The sequence below is a fragment of the Rhinichthys klamathensis genome, unplaced genomic scaffold, assembly GCF_029890125.1.
Source record: "Rhinichthys klamathensis goyatoka isolate OS25496 unplaced genomic scaffold, OSU_Roscu_1.1 h1tg000001l_1, whole genome shotgun sequence".
Lineage (NCBI taxonomy): Eukaryota > Metazoa > Chordata > Actinopteri > Cypriniformes > Leuciscidae > Rhinichthys > Rhinichthys klamathensis.
This window is the reverse complement of record NW_026606555.1, coordinates 4,463,935-4,490,151: the sequence shown is the minus strand read 5'-3', so window position 1 is coordinate 4,490,151 and position 26,217 is coordinate 4,463,935. Positions and strand designations below refer to the sequence as shown.

At 38.3% G+C, this 26,217-nt stretch overlaps 1 protein-coding gene across 1 annotated transcript; it reads right to left on the bottom strand.

Moving 5' to 3' along the window:
• Nucleotides 1-2,848: 2,848 nt before the first annotated feature.
• ufl1 (UFM1-specific ligase 1) lies at nucleotides 2,849-26,217 on the bottom strand. The gene is made up of 19 exons (XM_056250232.1): nucleotides 26,017-26,217; nucleotides 23,548-23,693; nucleotides 23,419-23,447; nucleotides 23,239-23,336; nucleotides 22,232-22,346; nucleotides 21,869-21,999; nucleotides 18,884-18,942; nucleotides 18,641-18,787; nucleotides 16,329-16,504; nucleotides 16,083-16,259; nucleotides 14,864-14,987; nucleotides 13,460-13,582; nucleotides 11,305-11,425; nucleotides 8,862-9,028; nucleotides 7,594-7,721; nucleotides 7,023-7,103; nucleotides 6,643-6,728; nucleotides 4,117-4,297; nucleotides 2,849-3,114 (listed from the first exon to the last, which is right to left on the bottom strand). Exons 1-19 carry the CDS (start codon nucleotides 26,091-26,093, stop codon nucleotides 2,902-2,904), a joined length of 2,379 nt encoding a protein of 792 aa, XP_056106207.1. The 5' UTR covers nucleotides 26,094-26,217; the 3' UTR covers nucleotides 2,849-2,901.

Sequence of the window (26,217 nt, the reverse complement as noted above, 5' to 3'; positions counted from 1 at the left end):
TCTGTTGCTGCCAGTCTTTTGAATTCATTCAGGAAATACCTGTAAAATAACATCGTTTTTACTATAAAACATTTAAGGTAGTTTTCTGTTAAAGTTTTTTTGCACTTTATTTAAATTAGGATGTTACTTTAATTATGTGAATTATGCACAAACAACAGGCTCTTCTTTGCTGCTTTTTCGAGATGGTCCTCACTGCAGAACACGAAATCCAGGGACAAGGAGTTAGATCCAGATCCAACTCCTCCCACCTTACATATACCTAAACCTACCCATCTCCGCCCCCTGATCCCTAACCCCAACCCTACCCATCTCCACCCCCTGATCCCTAACCCCACCCCTAATCCTACCCATCTCCACCCCCTGATCCCTAACCCCACCCCTAATCCTACCCATCTCCACCCCCTGATCCCTAACCCCAACCCTACCCATCTCCACCCCCTGATCCCTAACCCCACCCCTAATCCTACCCATCTCCACCCCCTGATCCATAACCCCAACCCTACCCATCTCCACCCCCTGATCCCTAACCCCTAATCCTACCCATCTCCACCCCCTGATCCCTAACCCCACCCCTAATCCTACCCATTTCCACCCCTTAGATCTGGATCCAACTCCGCCCCTTGGATCTTGTGTACTGCAATGAGGTGCTACTGGCTTTTTCAGCTCAGATGAACTGCACTAGACTGTCATAAATATTCACATACAACTTTTTGAATCTCACTCTACAACAGTTTGTCACACAAAGCATCACATCCCGAATATTTGGATTGCGGCAGACATAAAATAAGGTGTATTTTATGACACCATATTAATAAAAGTATGCCCCATAATAAACAAAATTAATGAAATATTGCATGATAATGGTTAAATGATCACAGAAATTTGAATGAATTCAATATTTTAAATGTAGAACCGTTTAAAATGTATCTTTGAAAAGTCGTCATAACAGATGCAACATTATCATTTCAAATGAAGTAAATTGTAAATCAGTCAAGTCAACTACATTAAAGTGCAGTTAATTGGCCCAATGTCACAATCCTGATTTGGGGAAAGACCCATCATTGCCACACATGGCCCAGCTCTGGCTGACAGGATACATGCCTACTATATAGTTGGCCTAGGTGAAAAAACAGTATTTAACAGAAGAAGTATGTCTGAATTCACAGTATTCATAAATGTGTATGCAGAAAGTACCTGGATGACCTACTACTTCCAGCATTCGATGGACACTTTACTATCCCATGAGGCCACAGGATTTGTGAATGGCACTGAAGCGACAGCAACACAACTGACTCTGGAAGGTCACATGATGATGATAACATGGCAAATGTCCGGAATAGGTTCATACTACACAGATCAGATTCATACTATATAGAACATACTTTTTTAGCGGGCGTTGAGTAATTACTAGTTATTTCGGCCGTGGTCTATCAGAATCAGGGGAGACAAGAGAGACGCTGTAACTTAAATTGCTGATGTCACTTTAGAAAATTAATTTTTACAGTTTAATACGCTACTTTTCATTACATTTGCTTTGTTATATTTGTGTAGTGGATTTTTTTTCTCATTATTTTGTCCTTTTCCTTTGAGAGAATGCTCATATGGAAACAATGAGTGATCCAGGTCTGCTCTCTCAACTTAATTTACAATATATCCCATTCATTATTTACTGGAATTCACTGAGTCTCTTGTTTTTCTCCCCAAATCCTCACTTTCCAGGTTTTTCACACGGATCCTGTCATCGTTTCCCCATTTCTAACCTGAATAAGCAGTGTTTTGTTTAAAGCAGGTAAATAGGCCTACAATATTTATTGTCTGTCAAAATGACAGAATGCACTTTGAAATCACTCAATGTTCCAGGTAATGAACATTTTTGATTAATGTGTTACATAATATACAGATATTACTACAATGCACATCATGTCAGTAATATTCCTGCGGAAAATTAATGTGGGCGTTATGATGGTTTGTTGTAGTCATTAGTTAATGCTTTTACACTTTTAAATGTCCTTTTAATGTTTTATGGTTGAAGAGAGTAAAATAATGTCATCGTATTGTACCGTTTTTGAAAATGCTTATTGCGTCCGTTCACTTTGGCTGATTGTTTCCATAATTCGCGCTGAGCATCATGAGGCGTAGGAAAAAGGTGGATAACCCGATGTAATCTCGATGTGAACCCTTGAATACGTTTACTTTTTACTTACCTTGGCATGCGGAACAAAGTAAGATGAGTTAAATTTGCTGTTTATAAAAAACGCAGTAACTGTGCACTCACACTATACTGAATTTGGCCCGTTTAACAGTCAATTGAGAGCTTGTTTATAGTCATTTGAATTGGATGCAACCCTTTTTTTAAAGGTTTGATTTGATATAGCTATTTATTTGTGGGAAAACGAAAACCCAAGATGATCGAAACACTTGATTGAACGAGTTGAGTGTTCTTGACCTCAAACTTTCATATTTCCCCCCACATTTAGTTCCTACAAACATCTACAACTTACCCCTATACTGTGCAAACTATCACATACTCAGTGCTGAAACAGTTTACATGTTGTATTTTCTGTTGTCCTGTAAATCCTTTATATTTGTACATCTCAGCAGTCATGTATGATTTTACAGGCACAATGGTAAAATATTTAAATTCACTTTATTTAATGGGTCATAGACAAGCAACATTTCAAATGTATGCTAAATCATTTTGGTAATACTTTGTGATAATTATCATTCTCAGCCTGGGCTGAAGGGCTTTGAGGGTAAAGCACTTTTTCTTTTTCTTTTTTTTACAGGTATTAGCACTGTATTGTCAGAACAATACAGATGTCCACCCTCTCCAAAGGAAATGTGAAATGTAAACTAAGCGAGCTCTAATACATCATGTAGCAGGACACACTAACAGCTGGGTTACTCTGTGACAGAGGGCTTTCCCTGAGTAAGGATGATGTCTTTGACGTCTCTGGTGAGACTGTGAAGCTCTTTCTGAAGGCTCTCCACATCATCAGGAACACCAGGACTGTCTTCCTCTCCCAGACTGCTGTTCTTCTCCAGGCCGTGACCCTGAACCACCAGCTGCTTGACCACCAGACCCTGGTACTGAGACAGCATCTTCAGCTGGTCCTTAAACACACACAGGGACAAACATGTAGCTTATGTGTTTCTGAACATTCACTATGTTGTGATGTCTGACCTCGAAGGAGTAAACAGAAGAAATAAACCAGGGAAGATTTCCACGCCAAAGAAGGCGGAGCTCCAGAGCCACACCCACCGATTACATCATCGCCACGGATCAATCGTAGCTCAAAGGTGTTTACCAGCCAGAGCGGTTTCAAACCCCCCAAACAAACACCAAACCAACTTCGTTTTTGCCTGATTTTACACGAAATGACATCACAGCAGATCGTTCTTCGATTTAGCTTGAAGTATATCAAGGCTTTAACTCAGTGGTTCTCAAACTACCGCTTTAAAGTCCCCCTGTGGTGAAAATCCAGCTTTTAATGTTGTTTAAATATCTATGTGGTGGTTTTAATGTGCTTTAAGACATACAAATTCAAATTCATAAGTCGACAGCATTGGTGAGTGTTTTCTCCTTGAAACTGCAGTGAAATCGCTGGTGTTTCTGACGTCACAAACTACCTTGTAACCAATCAGATCAACGTGTGATTGTCAACGAGAGGATCTCTGAGCCGCTGTGAGTGAGTGGAGGCGGGGCTCATTTGCATATTCATAGAACCACATATACTAAAAGAGGCAAGGGTGTCGAGTTACATTTAAGCTGTTTTAAAGCATGAACACATTGTTTTTGCAAGGGAAAAACATCAAAGTGATCAAAGATGAGTTTTAAGGGATACAATTATTGACTACAGGGCGACTAACTACGCACAAACAAATGATTCGCTGCCTTTTAGTATTTATAATTTTTATTATTTTTCCCTGCTGTATCACAAAAAGACAGTCCATTGTGAGTCCACTGTGACCCAACAGAACTACACATTTATGCAGTGTAAGATTATTCTGAATGGGCAAACTTTTGTATAATAGTTGGTAGTAGTACACAGCTGTGAAGAACCACACACCTGAAATATACAGTTATTTTGACTTGTTTCAGTGACTCGTAGTTACCTCGGGAATCTTGCTTTGCAGGAAGCCGATGATGTGTGGCACACAGCGTCCCGGTGCATGAAGCATGCAGTGTGTGATGTTCTGGAAGAGCAAGATGCTGGTCAGATGCAGCACAAGCGCGGGGTCTTCTGCATCTCTCAACTGCTCCAACAGAGCCTGACGGTGCACAAAGAGAGCCTGCCTACACACACACACACATCAACCATATGTAAACCTTGTAATTATTTTTATATGTGAATAAGAGCCTAAATTCAATCGGTTCATCATATAAAACAATCGTGTCTCTTCAGAAAACGCTCAATTTATATGGATTAGTTTTACGATCTCTGAATTTTTTGAAGCCTCACAAATAAAGATATTTTTAATAAAAACTGAGCGATTTCTGTCCCACCATTGACAGAAATCGCTCAGTTTTTATTAAAAATATCTTTATTTTGTGTACCGAAGATGAAAGAAAGTCTTACTGGTTTGGAACGACATGAGGGCAAGTGATTAATGAACAGGGTTTGGTATTATTCTGGCAAGATCAGTGAGTGATATTTCTGTCTTTTGTTGTTAGATGAACAGTAATGAGACAGACGGCAGCAGGTTTATTAGGCTGCGGTCACTTTAAAACCGAATGCACAGATCTAATATACTGTTACACATGCGTTTTCTTTCTCAACTCTAACGCTCACTTAAGACAATCAACTGTTTTGACATCATTTTGTGTGTATTTGTCCGTTCAAGCACAAGAAGTCAGTATTCGTGCGCTATATGTCGTGGCTCTCTGTGCCCAGCACAGAAAACAGCGCACGAGTACCGAACTGAGTTCTTTTTTCGCATCTTCTTGTGCTTAAAAATGGTCTGAAATCACATTAAAATCCATACACAGGAGTCGATAAGCAGAATTAAAAAGGTGTTTTTTTTTATTACAAGTATCCGATTCCAGTTATGGAATCGATGTTTGAATTCCCAACCCTAATGATCACAGAATTTTAATTTTTAAGTGAACTAACACTAAGATGAAAGGTAAGTTTCCATCCTCGACTTTGCAATGCATCGGTTTCCTTTGACCTTGTTGGCAAACTATCGGTTATCTGTAAAAATCAGACCAGGCACCACTGTTCAAAACACACGTGATTCTCAGATTAACTGCAAAGTTTAACGTTTGTCATTGAAACATGTTTTAGGTCCTGTCAGTTTAAACATTCAAGCGAGATGTGAAAGAGAACTCAATTTGGAACACAGATTTCTGCTCTCTTAAAGAGTGAAGTATACTATTGTCCTCAAAGCAAATCTGTTGTGGACTACATGTTGCTTCATAGGCATATAATAGACAAATAATAATAACAGTAGTAATAAAAAAAACTATTATCAAGATAAACACTTTTATTCACACAGATACAGGTTGCATATTGGGACTCTGTATCTTCTACCAGTTCATACTGTGGGGTGTGAATACAAGCGAGTTTGATCTTCCTTCTTGCTTCTTTTTGTGCTTGAACGGACACACACACACAAAATGATGTCAAAATGCCTGTCTTGGTGACTATCCTCGTAAACACAGTTGCTTATGGCTTACGTGAACATAAACAATTGAGAAAGAAAGGGATGCGTATCATGTTGGATCCGTGCATTCGGGCTTAAAGTGACAGCAGCCTAATATTCCTTAGTCATTAATGTTAATCAAACAACAAAATACAAAGAGAAAATCACTTTTGCAGCTTTAACAAAGATTGATTATATTTAATTTATACACTGAATGAATGAATGAATGAATGAATGAATGAATTTCTTTTCTTTTCTTTTTCCTCTTCAGAACATGATCATTAGTAACAACATATTTTAACAAAAAATAATAAGAACATAATCTCAGCATGTTCAAAAGAAAAGAAAAAATATAGAAAAAAAAAGGAGAAGGAAGAAGCTAACTTATATTTGCCTTCCCCTTGAAGACTTAAGCAGTTTTATTTTATTTTCAAATAGAGCTATTCATCTGGTGAAACTGTCTTCACATCGTAATATGTATCGCAAAAAAACAAAATATCGCATTGCCAGTTTTTCGGGGCAGCGCTAGTTGCAAGTCTTTGGTTGTATAGAGTAACAGTGAAATAAACCAGTCGTGGTCTGAGCATGGAGCTTGTTGAGACATATGACTGTGAGGCGGATTTAAAACATGGCAGAGAAAAGCCAAGCTATACAGTATGTGTTATCATAGTCATGTAGTAGTTAGTAATGTAAACACAGTCATAGTCAATCATGTAGGACAGTTCATTTGATAATTCATTTGTTTAGAACCAATTGCTGCTTTGGAAAACTTATGTTTCACAAAGCAACAATTGATGTGGGTTAATCTGTAAAAACTATGTATCGGTTGAAGTCTAGCTAACACGCTAAATTTAGCATTCCTAACAGCAATGCAAGGACTATGACTCCTTATTTCCAAACGTTGCTAGGTAAACAAAAAAAGACACTTGATTTCTAAAGATCAGACACTTTAGTGATCAATACTGATGCATTGTGGGAGAATGGAAGAGGCTATACCTTTCTCTTTTCTTGTCACCTTTCTTCAGAAGTAGCCCGCACTCTTCTGCACTCGTCTCCAAACATGACAGAAACTCTTCAATGGCCTGCAAGTGTCAGGAAATAAAAGCTTGATTCTTCCAACCTATGACAACTGAGAGCTCAGCTCATCCAATATTTTGAAAAATATAATGTAATATATAGAATTTTTCAAATTTTTCCAACTGATTTTGGGGAAAATCGGTGGAATACTCAGAAATGGATTTAAACGTAACGGCACTTAATAATATCTTACTCATTATTCATTCATATGTTACTCTACACTCCTATTCATATTTCATAAGCATCATTATTACAGATGAAGAACTGTGCTGAAATTTGAGGGCTTGAAAATGACGCACCTTTCCATTGAGACTGTTGTGTAGCTTCATCAGAGGAGATTTAACTTCATCTGAGAGCTTAGCCAGAATCTTCAGCCTGATCTGCAAGATGGTAACAGACACAACACATATGTAAACATGATAGATATATAGAGATTTTCCCCATCTAAATGTCCAGGAGTAAACTTCATCTACTGGAGAAATCAAAGAGAGCTGGTGCGGATGGCCACGTCCCTCAGTGTGTGTGTGTGTGTGTGTTATAACAGCCACAGTGACGATAAGCTTCTTCTCATACATATAAAGATACATATTGCCACTCCTGATTGCTACCCATGATGATTGAGTGTTTTTCATAGGGTTCAGTTCAGCAGAGTGGTTTGTTCATTGTTTCTATTATGAATGATTTTGTTCATGCACTGCTCCTGATCTAATTTCTACAAACATGCCAGGGAATCAGAAAAGCCGAAGTCTACTTCTCAATCCCATCAAATCCTGATGAATAAATGAAAACCTAGTACAACATGATGAATATTTTGCTTCAGAGTACAGTGATTGGCGTTTAATTTAATTTTGGAATATCAGTTGGTTGTACCTCACTGGTGATGGCAGTCGAGCTGTCCGAGGTCATGTGCTCTGCTGCCACAAAGCTCAGCAGCACATTGGTCACATCCGTACATACAGTCTTCAGAACATGCCTGGCAATGGTAGCCTGCGTCTCATCTGGTGTGTGCAGGGACAAAAAAAAGCAGAAACGTTAAGACAGATAGAGAAACATCACACACATACAGTACAGCCAACCTTTATCCAGTCATTTGCTGAAAACTTCAGCTACTTTTCCACCGCCGGGCCGAACGCTTCTAAAGACTAAAGAGAACGCTCTGTATGTGAATGTCCTGATGCACACACTCATTCAATTCCATTCCAATGATGTACACACGACGCGCAGAAAGACGCGCAACAGATGTAATGTAGTAGGCTACAACAGATCACTCCCATAACGCAACTCCGACTAGGGAAGCCTGTTAACTCAAAGGCGCAGTGCTTTCTTGCAATTGGGTCGGTTCATGTTCACACCGTAAACGAACCGTACCAGAGTTCGTTTGGAAGCGTACCGAGACCACCTCTTCAGCTGGGTCTCGGTTCGGTTGTTTGGTCCGCACCCGAGTTCGATTGCTGTATTCACACCTGCCCAAAAGGTCCGCAGCAAGGGGGGAAACAAACTAGAGTTCGATTCAATCGAACCAAACAAGGCAGGTGTGAATACACCCTAAGACAGATAGAGAAACATCACACACATACTGTACGGCCAACCTTTATCCAGTCATTTGCTGAAAACTTCAGCTGCTTTTCCACCGCCGGGCCGAACGCTTCTAAGAACAGTGAGAAACGGTTCCAGTTGCTTACTGGGAAAATGCGTTTGGTGATGTCACAACTCAGGATTGGTCACCTGTCTGCCAGTTTCTCTTTAGCTGGCTAAGAGCACTATTTGAGCGACGAAAACTCAAATTAATAATAAAATTTAAAAAAAAAAAGAAGGATCCTCCTCCATAACGCGGTCACTTTTTACATCTTATTTTCGTCACATGTCTATTACATTCTAAAGAGCTTCGTTATCAGATCCACAGTGGAAAATGGAAAAAGCGTGTCCGGCTGGGCTGGATCGGTGCGGTTTGATCCGGCGATGGAAAAGCGGCTCTTATGTGTGCTTGATGCCTGAATCACCTTAAAACTACACAACAACTGAGGAGCTGAAACAGACAATTCCATTGCAGGCGAAAATACTGTGCTCTTAACATTATTTGGCGGACAGAAATGCTCCACAAACGTTTGTGTACCAATTTTAAAGTCGAACAGGCAAACCTGAGAAGAGTTTGGTTCCTTTCTCAAAGAGGCGGATGTTGTTGTACAAGTTGTTGATCTCCTCCTGAAGATCCTTCATGTTTTTCTTCCGACTTCCTCCTGCTCCGGTTGAACTTGTGGACATGAAAGCTGTACTGACCACTTCCTGGTACATTTTACTCAATGGCCTGTAAAAGAAAAAAAAAGAAAAAGAAAAAAAATTGATCCAAATGTTGTTGATTTTATCTAAAGCAAATCCTTTGAACGGGCTTTGAGGTTGTTTTTTTACAGCAAGAGGAATGTTCGGTGCAAAAATGCTGTGAGATAAACATTTTAATTTGAACGAACAGCTGTTCAGATTTTGATCAGACCAACAAGAACATCACATGCTGTTAATGCGAGAGGTCATTTTAAGGAGAGGTAGTCCAACACCAGCTTCCACTTCACACAGCGTCCGATAGATCAGAAGTCATACAGGAGCTGTGTGAGATGCAGAATTTACAGATGCTAAAACATTTGTAATATGATGTATTCCAATCAAATCAGTGCGCATGAGATTCATTTGTTTTTTAACTTTATCATAACCACTTAATTCTTGTTAAAAATGCCTGTTTACTGATAAATAAGTAATCGATTATACATTTTATATTTATTATATTTGATTATTTTTAATGTCTCCATCATCCCTCTAAAAGTTTTGGCAGTCATGTGCCCTATATACCTATTTTGCTTAAATACGCTTATTCTAATGCTGAATGTTTGGATTAAATGTACATGTTTCTCCCAAAGCTTTGTTAGGAACTCCATTTATTGTTTGTATTCCTTTATTCATTCAAGCGTGGTGAGTGTTCGGAGGATGAATGCTCTCACTGTTGCGCTCTCTTACTGGAGATGCAAACGCGTCATTATATCTTCCACTAGGCGGTGAATTCCAGTGCCATCCGAACATCGTGTTCAGTGTAAAGATGAATCTCTTTTCCATTGCACTGCGACGAAAACTGGCCAAACAATAAGATTTGCGCTTTTGCTCACAAGCCTGGAGCCACTGTTGTTAAGTCCACTAAAATGTATTCATATTGCATTTTTCACAAAACACATTATTTTAAAGCAGTTTTACAGAGAATCATGATGTTAATGTTCATAATATGTTGATTGCCTTAAAGGAGAACTCCGGCGCAAAATGAACCTTTGGTCTAATTACACATTGTTACCTAGTCAACCGTTATCTGAGATTTGTTTTCATGATTATCGAATGTAAATAGTTTTATCTCTAAAAACAGTTTAGCCTATAAAGCTAGTATAACGCTAGTATATTGGGCATAGTGTAATGACAAATAAAAATCGCTTGTTAATACCACTAACAAGGCTCAAAATAGCCCCACACTAACACGGTAGCATAATGAGGGTCCCTACCTTCAAACCGAAGCATTGAGAACTTTGTAAGTGTCCAGACAGTTTAATAAGAAGATATTTTAAACATACAGTCAACTTCGCGTATACAGGCAGAAGGCATCTTTGAAAAACAGTCTCTACCAGTCGATCTACGAACGCCGATCCAAGTGCGCTGGTGAGATGTGAACGAGCTATAAGTTGTGATAAGGTGAGCGCGAACAGTAGGCTTGGATCGGCGTTCGTAGATCGACTGGTAGAGACTGTTTTTCAAAGATGGCTCCTGTCTGTATACGCGAAGTTGACTGTATGTTTAAAATATCTTCTTATTAAACTGTCTGGACACTGACAAAGTTCTCAATGCTTCGGTTTGAAGGTAGGGACCCTCATTATGCTACCGTGTTAGTGTGGGGCTATTTTGAGCCTTGTTAGTGGTATTAACAAGCGATTTTTATTTGTCATTACACTATGCCCAATATACTAGCGTTATACTAGCTTTATAGGCTAAACTGTTTTTAGAGATAAAACTATTTACATTCGATAATCATGAAAACAAATCTCAGATAACGGTTGACTAGGTAACAATGTGTAATTAGACCAAAGGTTCATTTTGCGCCGGAGTTCTCCTTTAAGCTTGCATTGGGTAGATTAAAGCTGGGCAATAATATAGGTTGTATTTTTCAATGATAATAAAACGTAATCAAGCAGATATTTGCTATTCAGTATGTAACAGCCTATGCAAGTATGCTGTATGTATGCGGATAAAGTTGAACATACTCATATCTCCAACTTTATTTAAAGAGCTGGCCAATTACAGTTACATTTTGCAACGAAATAAAAAAATAGGTATTTGAGATTTGCTTTTTGGTGTAAATCACCTTATGTGAGTGTATGCATGCATATAAACATGGATAGAATAGATATACAACATTATATATAGAGCTGTATAATCTGAGCGCATTTTGGGTCTGAACCTTTATGTTGGTGTGAATAGGTCTTCAAGCTGTTTTCCACATTATGAACTTGCCAGTGCTGTACTTTTAGTGTCAATTAGCTTGAATCTCATGGTTCAAACCTCAGTATCTGTTCTGCTAGTTCCTGCAGCATCTCCTCAGAGCTGTCACACACTTTCTTCTCCAGAACCTCCATGATCTCCTCCACTGAGAGGAAGGGCATGTCTCCCAGCTTATTTCGACCTGTAACACATGCGCACACACAAAAACAGGATTTACAACTGCTCATTTCCTACTACCATTACACATTACACTAAGGGTGTGTTCACACTTGTACTTCGGTTCTCTTGGTTCTTTTGATTCGTACCAAAAAAAGTAAATAATACATTAACTCCTGTTTCGCTTAGTGTTCACACTGTCACATTTAACGCAGAACTTCAAGATACAAAACCAAAGCCATAATGATAAGGTCAACCTGATTGGACAGCTTTTATGACGTATATTTCGCAGGAGAACTAAACGCTAAATGAGCTCGTTCCCAGCTGAGAACTAACACAAAAAGCTTATAAAATGTGAAAACAGAGTCAAAACAGCACCAGGAATTCATGTTACACACAAATGAAGATCTTCTGCAAGAAACGGGCAACATCGCGACTATGACGAGAGGAACCAGGAATGCTTGAGCATTCTGTCCTGTTTAGGGTCACATCTTGTGACATCACGCTCTGTTTTTGGTTCATTTAGATGTCTTTGGTCTGTGTTGCGTTCATACTTCAGTTGAAAAGGTGGCTCTCAGTCTGCTTGTTTGGCGTTTTGGTTCATTTTCAAATGTTCAGAGTTCAGAGTTCACCTGCCAAATGTGAACACACCCTTGTGAAAAGACAAACAGAAACCGAAAATTCAATACAAATACAAAATTGACTGTATTTAGACCTTTTAAAGACTAACCCCTTATTTACACTGCACAGGTGCGGCGCATCACGGCTCCGACGAGGTTTCGCTCCGTCCTCCACCAGAAGCATTTCAGAAGCGAAGCAACTGGATTCACGAGACCACGAGATTTGTCGGTCCACTGTCCAACATTTGTTTTGTATTTGAACTGTACGGCTTGGACACGGCGTCCGGCAAAACTAGACGAGGCACCTATCTTTCTGGTTTCTAGCCTATTTTCTCCCAAAGTGTTTTCTTTTCTTCTTCTTCTCCATTCTGTCACTTAATGGAGTTTTGCTTCCTCACCACTGTCTCCTTTGGCTTTTGACTTGCTTAGTTGGGGACATTTAATATTCAACAATATTATTGATCTGCCAGTATTGACACCATTATATGAGAAGTGAACTGAGCTGGACGATGACATCATTGTTTTCTCCAGAGCAGCTGTATAGATAAATTAACTAAATGAATACCTTTTTTACAATAGAAATGAATCATCACTGAACTTACTTAAGTTGGACTGTGACGCCATTTTCTTCTAGAGCTGCTGTAAACAAACGTTGTTGCATTATTTTCCTGTTATCTCTGTAAAGCTGCTTTGAAACAATCAGTATTGTAAAAAGCGGTATAAATAAAGGTGACTTGACTTGACTATCATGAGCGAAGCATTGCGGAGAGCCGCTTCTGGAACGTGTCGCAGCGCAGCTGATATAAACATGTGGGACCCGTAACACGCTGTGTGCAGTGTAACCACTTTTATTACGTGACGTATAAGTATATAAAAGGGGTAAACACGTCCTGAACACGTCAAAGTGAACACAGCGTTGCCATACTATGTGCTACAATGAATGCTTCAATACCAAACAGCATCATCATGCACCCGTTCAGAGAGACAAATGTCCCAGCTTATAATGTTTACTTTGTGCCTTTAACAGTTGTGGCACGTCATGTTGGTGCAGATAATGGATGGGTTTATTATAAGTGAGACGCTCGTGTTTGCTCTAGACAGACTGCTAGTACTTTCTCAGTTGCTAACTCAGGACACATAGCAACACAGCTAAAAGTATTCCATATATATCGGACCTTTTATTTTAAAGTAGCATAGTTTTACCTGTTGAGACATGCCTTCATAAGCACCCGTGAGAGCTGTGTTTGTGATCTCTGAGTTTGGGGCGTTTGCAATGTTGTTTAAAAAATATGTTGTATTTTTGTAATTCTGCTAGATGCCACTAGTGTCGCAGAAACTACACACTTCACCTTTACGTGAACAATAGTTAACATTAGCCTAGATTCATAAATGCATGTGATTCTTTTGTAACACGAGCACATATGAATCTGTGTTCATACCCTGAGAGGTGTGTGATGTCTCCTCATCGCTGTCTTCCTCCCTCCTGCTCTTCTTTTTTGTTTTGCGGATTCGGATCTCTCGGGCATTTCCGCCTCCACCTCCTTTCACGCTTCCGCTGCCCTCTGAGAAGAACAACAGCAGAGTTCTTTTATTATTCAGTTTTAATCAACACAGTCATTTATATTGATTAAAATATTGATATATTTATATATATACTGCTGAGTTTGACAGTTCAAGTATGACAATCATGGGGAAATATAATAATAATAATAATAATAAAAAGCCTGAGTGGTTTATAATAATTACGTATGGCCTGATGAGCTCTTCTATGAGGCTTACATTTGTTTCTTGTGTTTTTACTATTGAAACAGGACGTTTGGGAAGAGACACAGCCATTACCATCTAAACTTCTGTTAAATCTTAATACGACCTTGTGAAGATATATGATAGAAATAAAGTCAAACTGGTAATAATACGTGCAATAATGTGTAATGGCTCAAAGTCAGTAGTTCTTGTGTTTCTCTTTCCTTCAATGATTCTGCTTATTAACATCAGGTATCTTCAATAATGCTCAATCATCACTTAATTATCTCATTAAATTAAAGAAGAAAGTTTGTGTTTGTCATCGATACAAGAAAGAACGAAAAAATGTCTGCAAACTGGACTGAAGTAGAGACCCGTCACATCCAACGTTACGCATCTTTCCGGAACATACACGGGTTGTGTGTGAACGCGCTCTCTGATTCCGGCAAATCACTGGCAGTGTGAATGAAGCAATATCAAATGAACCCGGGTCATATCCCGGGTCACTTTATCCGTGTATTTTCCGGAATCTCTGTGTGAAAGGGGCTTTTATTGAGACTCTGCTACGGTTTCATTTTGAAATTCTCGTCGGTGAAATAAAGGGAAAACAAACAATATTGACAATATTGTGTCTAAAAAGTAACTCACAATGTTACCTTATTGTTAATTTAACTGTTGTACACAATAAATATAACATTTGCAATTGTGCACGTAATATGTCACGTGAACAAGCAAATCCACAAAGATAGAATAATAAAAAAAATACCTACGCTAATTAGATATTTGGAAAGCATTTAGATGTGTCTAAGTCAAAGTGTCATCTAAAATTCAAGACCTTTTATAAGTAAAAATAAGACTTTTTATGGCCTTAAATTTGAAAAATCTAAGTTAAGACTTTTTAAAGATCCGCGGGAACCCTGTTAATGTTATGGTTTACGTTCTTTTACGGGTTTTTTTACAGTGTACACTAGTATATAGAAGGCTACGAAGCAGGCATGGACTAAAAGCAATTCTGATTTCATAGAGGTCTTAAAAATCAATCTATATCCTCAGTGTTTCCTGTCCTGTTTTGCAGTTATCTGAAAAGTAACTTTCTTTACCTGTACCCTTCTTGCGCCGGTCATCTCTTTTGTCTTTCCTTGTAGAGGCTGAAGTCTCCAATAAAAAAGACGCTTGTTTGACATCCTCCTCAGTTATCAGAAACACTGGGTTATTCTTCACTTCCTATTGATAGAGCAGAGAAGACACACGCATCCAGTGACAATCGGCTGCAAAACTGCTAGTCTAGATGCTCACTATTTCTTGCCAGCCGGAAACAACGCTCCCTTTCAAGCCAGTGTATTCACAATTTTTTTTTTTTTCTGATGTCCTGATGTTAATGTGTTGATGCATAAGATATCAAGCAACTCCTTGAATCCATTTGTCAACAATGGACAGTGAACCAAAGCATGTTTCTTCAAAGTTGACATTTTTTGTGTTTGTTGCAGAAAAAAAAAGTCATCCAGGTTTGGAACTAGTGTTACTTTACTATTATATTATTTATTAATATTTTAAATGAGCTTTTATTTGGACATTTTCCGTTTTCATTTAAAATTCTTGTTACATTTTTTTTTTTTTTGTGTGTTTTTGTTAATTTTTTTATATTTCTATTTAGGTGTGATTTATTTTTATTTCGGTTTGAATTTTAATTCAGTTTTACAGAAATAGCTTAAACCTATTTCAATTAGCTGCCAACTGCCAAGGCAACATTACAAACTTTTCATTTAATATTTATTTGTTTTAGCTTTATTCCAATTAACAAAAATACTTCTCATAGTTTGTTTCAGTTAATAATAATAGCCCTGTTTGGAATGACTTGCAGGGGACAGTTGATGGACCCCATTGACTTCCATTGTATTTTTTTCCCACTATAGTCAGTGGGGTCCATCAACTGTCTGGTTACCGACATTCTTCAAAATAACTTCCTTTGTGTTCAGCAGAAGAAGAAAATGTATGCCGACTTTGAGCAGCATTAAACTGTCTGTGTAAGTGTAAATCAACATCCCATATGCAGCCTCTTGGCAATGTACAGATGGCTTTTGTTGATGCTTATAACATTTTATTGGTAACAGACTCACTCTAGCATTCTGATTTATTTAATTAATTTATTACATTCAAGTATTTTACATAAAAACCACAGATATTTAATAGTATATAAAGATTCCCCTTACAAAGGAAAAAAATGCCCCAGGAAATCACTTTTGGGCACTTAATGGAAAAGCTCCTATCTGACCCTGTCGAGGTGTATGGTGTGCAGTTGCAGGACGAGCTCACACACACCTTCTGTGCTTTCTGTAGCATGATGTCATCAAATAAAGCAAGGCACGCGCTGACGAACTTTTCGCTGACTACAGAAGTGGAGAGAAGCCTGGCACTGGACTGCACGTTCATGGCCCTCAGCACTTCATTCAGCAGGATTCCCACATCCTCCTCAGACAGACTGCTCGGGAGCATTGGCTAAACGAGAAGAAAGTACCTCGTAACATTTGTGTATATATATATATATATTAAGTTGCATGACTGCACCTGCAGGTCAACCCAAGAGGCTGAGTTGATGGCCTCCTCCACTGAGGCCTCAAGCTGATCTACAATAGTTCGGCCAACACACGCGGACTTGAGAAAAAGCAATTTGCTGGACTTAAACTTCTTCTTTATGTAGTTGACTGGATCAGGTATTCCCAAACGGGTCAGTGGCTGAAACTCTGCAGGAGAAAAGACACAACTGGACTGAGGAGAGCTTTAAAGGATTGTTCAATATAAATGAAGCTTTACCACAGAACATTATTTTGACCAGTCTCTGATTTAAACAAAAACTACAAATGAAATACAAAAGACAACAAAAGAGTTTTTCCTGAACAATTATTATAAATGGTTTAGCAATTCACAATTTGGCTTTTAAACCCTTGAGAACAGAGTTTAATTTTAATGTTAGTACTTGGTGCTTTATCTGCTTTTTTTCGGTAATTAATTATGCCACAAACTCCTTTGACAATGCTTAACTTAATTCAGATATATTGATCACAAGTGACCAGCATGAGACATTTATATTGTCTCAAATGTGCTCATTATAAACTGAAAAACAGTCAAAATTGAGGTTAGGTAAGGTTCAATGTTTATATTGTGAATTAATTGAAAATATTAGTACGGCAGTAGGTTTCTAAAGGAACGGACACACGTTAAATAAGTGTGCGTGTGTAGTTGGTGACGGTATTAATCAGGATTTATTGTACTTATGCATATTCACCCTTCAAACACCCCAGATACTGACAAAACATCTGTCATTTTTGACATCATAATTTCTGACTGAATTTTTGACTATTTTATACAGCTTATACAGGGCTACTCAGCAAATAACTAAACACACGCAGACATTAATATTCATTTTATAATTTTACCTGTATATAATGTTAAAGCGTTGCTAACACTATTTTCAATTGTTAAACTGCATGTCAACTAGCATTCATTAGAGTATTAGTAGATGGATCAAAGCGTCTGCTGAAATGATGAAATATAGACTGTCTGCTTATTATCTGCTAACTCTTTATTTCGATGCTCCTGAAACAGAAATTCTACTGATTATAAGTAACTTGGCAACTACATGTCAACTTATTCTACTAACACAAACCCTTTACTTAACTACTACTCTAATGAGAGTTAGTTGACATGTAGTTGCAAAGGTACTTAGTAGGTACTAGTTAGTAGGATCGTTGAAATAAAGTGTAACCACAGCTTTCAATAAGGAAAAATAGTTCATAATGTACAAATCGATTGGTCTAGGAGCAAAGCAAACACTGCAAAAATATTACAGTAATAACACTGAAGTCCTTTTCACTTTTAGTGCAACTTACAACTGACATGGAAGGCAATCTATATAAGACAATATCTATCTATATATAGGAAGACTATATGATGTTACTGTTAATACAGTAAAACTGACACATTTTAGCATTGGTAATGATTTATGGTTTCATTTATGTTGGTTCGTGGGATTTGATCATCAGTGTCAAGATGTCTGACCTCCTCCATCACACAACTATATGTTGCATACATTTATTGAGGCCAGCCTGGTTGACTTGCGCAAATGATCCACTCTGGGCTATAGTCTGTGGAGCACTCTGGTGCATGCTGGGATGCAACACTGACGCCAAACCAGGCTTCTTTTGCCCCAATGGAAAGCATATTACACTGTGTTTGAAATCACTCCCCATTCACTAAATAGGAACAGTGAATGAGTGAACAAGTGACCGATGTTGGACGCAGGTTTAGTTGGAGGACGGTGGCATTTATTATTTAGGGTGTAGGGGACATTATCGTACCAGAAAGCTTTTGATTGGGCGACTGCAGTGCATTGGGGGTCATTCATTTTCCTGAGTCCCTATTTCTAGAACAGAGAGACTAAAAATTGTAAATGCATAAGCTATATTTTCTAAAAACGAAGTCAAACGTTGGCTTTTAAAGGAGAACTAAGTAACTTTTTTTACCTTAACCGAACAGCTTTGGAGTCATTGTAATGTTTATATTGCTGATTTCGTGTTGAATGGTGGTCGTCTAGCACCCCCCTGGTGCCTGTGAGCCGCAAAACCACCCTTGCAACTTTGGGCCGGCGGGCACAGTTAAACAGGGCGCGCGCAGCTCTTAAAGGGGCCACACCTTATTTCCACTCGTTACAGCGTCCATCCTACTGAACAGGTACCGGTGTACAGGGGGAGGGGATCCGGCCGTGAGTGCGAGCCATCTGTGCGTGAGTGCTATTCACGACAGAACAAGTACTCCACAGCGACTCTAGGGGTCGCTGTTTGACAAAAACGGAATTCCTACTTAGTGCTGCTTTAACCCACCTAAGTATCCATTCTGTTTGAGAAAGGACTCCACCCAAGTGCTCTGGGCTTTGGAGTAGATGTCAGGGATGTAGATGGCTTTATCCTGCCTTCCTCCGGTCACGGATCCCTTCAAACGGCCACTGCTAACCAGCTCTTCAAGCACCGCTGATAAACGAGAAGAAACACACACAAAACGTCTATATGCCGGGCGCACAAATAAGAAATGATTGATTGTGTAAAAAGGCCAACTTCAACACGTACAGTATAACAGATTCTCCTGGAAACCATAGAGATTTAGCAAGTTGTTGATCTGCGTAGGCCTATGGATGCAAATCAAACCACAGCTGTTAATAAACTCCAGAGAAATCAATCATTAAAAAAATATATATATATGTGTTGACAAATTCACCATAGCAGAGATTCTTAAGAGATTTGAAAAGCAATGTCATGTGCATAGGTTGAACACACTTATTTAAATTCTGCCATCATTTAATCACCATCATGTTGTCCAAAACCCATAAGACTTTTGCTCATCTTCCAAACACAAACCTGAGAGTCCCTACAATGAGAGTATGTCCATCTAAAACTTCATAAAGAGACCGTGACAGTAAGCCATATGAATCGAGCAGTTTAACCCAGGCCTTATGAACAGACACGATTGCTTTCTATGATAAACAGATTTCATACAGGCTTTTATTCGCAATATAAACATTGATTAAAGTGCATAGATCGATTCAGAGCTGGCAAACAGAAGCTCAAACAGAAAACAACAGCTCCACTGAGGTTTGCTCTTGCGTGTCGAAACACATCTGAGCTTCTGTAATGAGATTGTTTAGAAATGCACTTTTTTGAAATTTCAATGTTTTGGCTGAGTGGAATTTTAATGGAGGGGCAGAAATCTCTCATGATTCAATATATTTGCATTTAGAAGATGCAATAAAGTATTATGGGTTTGGAACGAGTAAATAACAGAATGTTTATTTCTGCTTGAATACATTTCTGCTGTCTGATAACAGCACAGGAGAACTCGTAGTAAAGTTTCAGCACACCCAGCATTACACGGTTTCCATTATCTGGCTAGAGTTCATTACATTAACCAAATCTATGATGAAAAATGTTTAGTTGACAACCTATTTTTACCGTGATGAGACGACACCAACGTCATTAAATGATAACAGTGACTATGCCAACAGGCAATATCGTTGACGAAAAAAGACGAGACTAAAAAGTAGTTAAACAATAAAAACTTTACCAAAATCACACTTTGTTTTTGTTGAATAAAAGAGACAAAATATTACAGACTGTTGTTAACAAGCCGCTACAGCTTTCATGCCAACAGTTGCCAGATTTCAAGAATTTAAATCCCCATTCAGAGCTTTTCTGTTAAAAGAACATGTTTTCTACCTGGTGTTTTACTAAATATTAGCAATCTGGCAACCGTGCGCATGCGCTCTCTCTCTACACTGGAAGAAGCGTGGGTGATCTGTAAAACCCAATAGGAGCCGTTTGCGATCAAACCTTTTAAGTGATGAACTGTAATAAATCCAAACATGAATCTCTCGACTATATTTGTGATTGTGGTTGCTGAATAAATGCATTTGCGCAACCAAGTCTTTTTTGCTGTCATTTTAAAAGAAACACATTAATGTAATTTGGATTTATTGGATTCCTAAGTTTCTTGTTTTACCAGAAGGCCTATATTATAAATAGCCTATAACAATTCAGGAAACTAGATGAGATAAAATAAACATTCTCTTGATTTGTGCGTATAGGTGAAAGTGCAATAATTCTACTGAAATGTAAACATACATTTGTATTTTTTATAATTGATTATGATTTTGAGCAAAATAATTGTAATCATCAATTTAACCATTTTGCAGCAAGTTTTCATTGACTAAAACTAGACTAAAACGCTCAGACATTTAGTCGACTAAAGCTGACTAGGTTGACTAAATACGCTAAAAACTACATTTGACACAGGACTAAAGGCCATTGCACACTGAGTCCGAAATTCGCATGCGAAATTTTCGCACGTAAAAAAAAAAATTCGACCTCAAGTTATGTCAATCACGCTTGCACACCGCCTCGGAAACTTTCGTTCGTCAGGATCGGGTTCGATTTTTTGCGTTTTTCGCATCCACAGCCAACATTTTGAGAGGTTTTTTGACAATTCAGGGCTGGGGGGAGCTCGATCCGCACATCATTGCACATGCGCAGTCCTTTCAGTTTCGGTTTTCAATTCGATCAAGTGTTTATATGTTCTCTCGATCGGATTAGAAAAAGGAATAAACCTCCCCTTTAATAATAATAATAATAATTCATTACATTTATATAGCGCTTTTCTCGGCACTCAAAGCGCTTTACACAGAAGGGGGAATCTCCTCAACCACCACCAGTGTGCAGCATCCACCTGGATGATGCGTGGGCATGCCATAGTGCGCCAGAACGCCCAACACACACCAGCTTACTGGTGGAGAGGAGACAGAGTGATGAAGCCAATTGGTATATATATATGGGGATTATTAGGAGGCCATGATGGACAGAGGCCACTGGGCAAATTTGGCCAGGATGCTGGGGTTACACCCCTACTGAAAGGATCGATCTGATCCTTTCAATCAGATCGAAATTTCCAATCGATTAAGGTCAGCCAATTCGATAACTAATGTATTATTTGTGTACAATATAGGCATATAACCTGTAGCCTATACAGCTGTTCTGTCTGCTTCCACCGGGCCGCGCGTGTGCCTGTGTGTGTGTGTGTGTGTGTGTCCATACCTGCTTAGACACACTGCCAGTCTCTGTTCAGGATCGATTGGTTCACAGAAATTGGTGGTCTTCTTTTTAATATGTGGCTCCAGAATCGCTAGCAAAGCATCAAACTGTTCCACTGACATTCTGAAGTAAATTTTTAATCGCTCGGGATAAATTCGCAACTCCTTGAGAAGGAAGTGGAACTCTCCTTCCTCTCGGTGCAATTTCAGGATTGGACGGACCCAAAATTTCTCTTTATTCTCATTTCAATAAGAGAGAGGTCGACAAAATCATCCTTGACGAATCAATTTTGTATTTTTGTGCGTTTTTTTCCGCAAAGGTTTAATAAATACGCATCGGACTCAGTGTGCAAAGTTTCTGTGCGTGACGAATTTTTAGGCTGACGAACACGAAAAAACGCATACGAAAATTTCAGTGTGCAATGGCCTTAAGACTGCCTAAATGAAATGACCATGATGATCTGGAGCTGCTTACCTTGTGATGGCACTGAAAAGACCACATATGCAAGCTTTGTGTCTGGAGACGAAAGCTTGTGTGAAGATCACTCCCCTGTTGCACTGATCAATCTGCCCCATGATCACCCGGCCCAGCCTCGCGTTCAGCTCCTAGTGGAATCAACATGTTAAAACTGTTAGAGAAGGCTAAAAGAAAGACTTAAGTAACGATACAATTATTAACTGGAAAAGAAAGCGAGCTCATGTGTTTGTGGCAGCTCATCCATACTGAAACATCTCCACTGAAAACAGCGGAGGCCAAAATGCCACAATATGAACATGACTTTCTCCTAATTAATTATGCATTCTGAGAATCTCAATCCTTCATGCAGACTGGACTGACCTCGGTCAGGAAATCTCCAGGTAGATCGTAGGTTTTGCTCAGCTCTGCGATGTTCACCTGTCCCGCCTCCTGTAGTTTATCATTCACCTCCTCAGCAAGCCGATCCAAGTATGTTCTTCATAGCAGAACAAGCGTTTAGGACAATACATTTCATGACCATGTTGACAGAACTGAAGAGAAGTGTTGAAACCCAAGGCCGGTTGCAGAAACTGCTAAGACTAGTCTCACAAATTAGACATACATTGATTTCTTTAAGACTGTTCCTATCTTGTGCAAGTCAGTTACAAACCTAGACTGGTCTAATTTGATACCGAAAAGTAAGATCTGATTACTCCTAACTAACTGCTAGTTTTTCGTACAAAACAGTCTTAACATAATGGCTATGTTTAAATGCAACTGGGCCCAGAACTCCTCAAAGATCCACATTTACTGCCTGAGAAATGTCTTATATTTAACCAACACATACAATGAGAATAATAAGACACTATATAGAGCTGTTACCAACTGCATAAATAATGTTCTGATTGATGTATTAAAATAAAAATCACATTTGCAATCGCGCTCATTTTTGTGAAAACAGCTCTCTTGCTCTTGTGATATTACTTAATCATCATATCGTATATTATAATATAAAAAACAAGATCTCATACAAGTACTATTTTGCGATCATTTCTTGAGATTTGTGGGCATTTGTATTAATTGTGGTGACGTTTCTGACACGATCCCCTGTTCATTTCTGACCAGGCACAACAGTAACGAAAGAAATCAAATTAGAAATGAGTTATCAATGGCATTAGACGCAGGAAGTTTTACATCCAATCACAGTAATGATGTTAACAAATAAATCAGTCAACGCACAGGCAATTTTGTGATATTCCCGCAGTTGTGGTCTTGAGATAAATCCCTGAGTCCTCTTAGTCTGAGACCAAGACTAAAACACTAGCGGTGAGCATTTTCAATAGTTTCCCCTTAACTCTTCAAGAACCAGCCATTAGTCGGTCACTCACTTGTCGATCAGCTGACCCAGGATGAGCTGTGTGCTTCTGTCTGATTTGGCGATTTCACTTGCTCTGCCCTCCACATGGACCAAATCCACATTGATGATCTGTGAGGAATATTAGAGAACGCTTTATCATGTATAATATCCCACCTTCTGTCCAAGAGGAATATGAAGACTAGAAACCAACCTTCTGAAGGTCCACCACATTAATCCTCCCTAAAGATACAAAGCAAACTGTTAGCTTCAGGTAGTCTTGTTAATTTAAAGTGGCGTATTACAGGGTAAAGGAGTCGACGGTGGGATCTATTTCACGAACCTCTTTGCATATAGAGCTCATCGCGCACTTCTCGGTTGATCTGTGCTGGAGTCACATACTCTTTCCCATCCAGCGTGTGAACCACATCTAACTTCTTCTCCAGCACCAGCTTAGCCACGATCTCAATGCAGTTCCTCTCAGACAGCCTGGATTCAACACACACACACACACACACACACACACAGTGCTAATCAGTGCTAAGGTCAAATCAGACATGACACATAGCTTTATTTCTTATCTTACTCAAACTTCTGTGTAATAGAACTTCCTTTTATAAGGTATTATTTTGCATTTCTAAACATGATCAAAACTTTGCTGAAAAAATGTGTTTTAGTTCATCCTTTATTAGCAGCTAAAAGGCCTTTTAGTATCGTTTTAAAAATGCCCAACTTTAGTTTGTGGAACACTTTTTTTTCTTTTTGCTATGAAATTTTGGCAACACTTCAGTATGTGGATGACATTCACTATTAACAACAACTTTTCCCTTAATAAACTCCTAATTTATTGCTTATTAATAGTTAGTAAGGTAGTTGTTACGTTTAGGTATTGGGTGGATTTAGGGATGTAGAATATGGTCATGCAGAATAAGGCATTAATATGTGCTTTATGAGAACTAATAAGCAGCCAATATCCTAGTAATATGCAAAGCAACTGGTTAACAGTGAGAATTGAACCCTAAAATAAAGTGTTACCGAAATCTTTAATGATTTTTATAAAGTAAACATGAGAACAACTTTTATTGTTATTAATCTTTTAAAAAGAGCACTGGACTGAAGCAACTTAGGTTAACTGGATTATCTATACATCATCTTTTTAAAAAATAGTGTAAAAATGTGAGTATTAAATATTATCAATCATTGTATTGGGTCATTATGTGTCATTTCAAGCAGAGGTCCATGGCTAAAGATTTATATTGATCTTTTTTTTTTTTCTGGTGAAAGAAATGCATAAATAAATAAAGCCATTTAATGTAATGAATGTATATTTACTGAGTAATCCACTATTTTGTAGAGTGTAAAATGTTTCACCTGAGATTTGGGTAAACATGACATTAGAAAGATGGCAGCAACATTATTATATTTTCACACAGAGATTGGTGGGTCTATTAGTAAAATCGGATGACAACTGACCAATGTACTCATGGATCTGCATTAAGATCTCCATATCTCTGGGATTTAACCATTTTTGGCCTTTAAAATTAAGATACCAAAAAAGGAAAGTTTGTTAAAAAAAACCCACTTTAATACTTCTTGAGTTACAGGCATGTAAACTTGGGGCAAAAAACACAAGTAGTGCTTTTTTTCCACATGTTTGGACACCGTTGGTTGGCATAATGCAGCAAAGATTGCTAAAGTAAACAGATTTTACAAATAGACCTACCAATCTCTGTGTGAAAATATAATAATGATGCTGCCATCTTTCTAAAGTCAATTTTACCCCATTTTTATTTTGTAATTCTCCAAATCTCAGGTGAAAAATTGTCATTTTGACCCCCTCGACAAAATAGTCATGACATTTAAATATTTAGGCTTTCTTCTTTATGTATGTCTTTCTTCAGATTTTTTTTTTTTTTTTAACAAAATCAAAAATTTGAGCCAAGGAAGTTTCTGAAATTTGGTTGATTTGACATGGAATGATCCTTTTGTATTGCATTATGGGTCTTGAGCTTAGATCATAAAACAAAGCACTTAAATATGTATTATCTTACACTATATATAACTAAGTTATCTGTGCAAGTCATCTATATTTAATTTAATTTTACTTTTTGGTCATATAAATAATATTTACACCTACTTACATATGTTTGTTTAGTTTCAGCCTATGATTTGTTTATTCCTTGTCTGTGAGCTCCATATTCTCACTACTATGAACCATAAATGCATCACGAATCAAATATAGGCCTAATACAAAACATAAAACATACGCAAACCTATTTTTAGATATATATTGTTTAAATATTTTGTCTATAGGATCAAAAAACTGCTCCATTTAAATAGATAATGTATATAATAAATAATGTCAGGCTGTACAGAGTTAAAATGTAATACAATGGTGCTTTGATATATAGTTAACATAGTGCTAAATGATGATTCCCATACACAAACTATATAGGCTAGCATGGTATTATATGAGCTTGACACTGTAACATGTTACAACCACTGATCTATATAGAATGACATTATATAGATCAGTGGTTACAACGCGGGTGTGTGATCAGTTATGACGCGTTATACAGTAACGCTCTTTATAAACACCAATGACGTTATAGTGCGCGACAGGTGATCGTGTCGCAGAAACTTGAGTCATCAGTTTGCCAATATTTGATGGCTCAAGAATCTTCTCAGTCTGCATATTTTTGTGCACGATATACTGAGTGCTTGGCGACAGCAGAAACTAGGGCCGGGCTGTGACGCGCAGTTTGTTTGATTTGTTTAGCTTGCAGAAGCAGCAACAGCAGCGTGACTTTACCTTTGAACAGTGTCTGCAAACTGAGCTCTCTGAAAGTCCGCGGCCAGACGCCTGATTTCCTCCCAGTCTGCCGCCATCACTTCACTTATGTGCAAAACTGTTGTTCTTATTTTATTAAAGCATATAATGAATTAGTTCCAACTCTTCTCACGCTGAAACAGCAGCTGTACAGACTCGTTCCGCACTGAAGGAAGAGACACG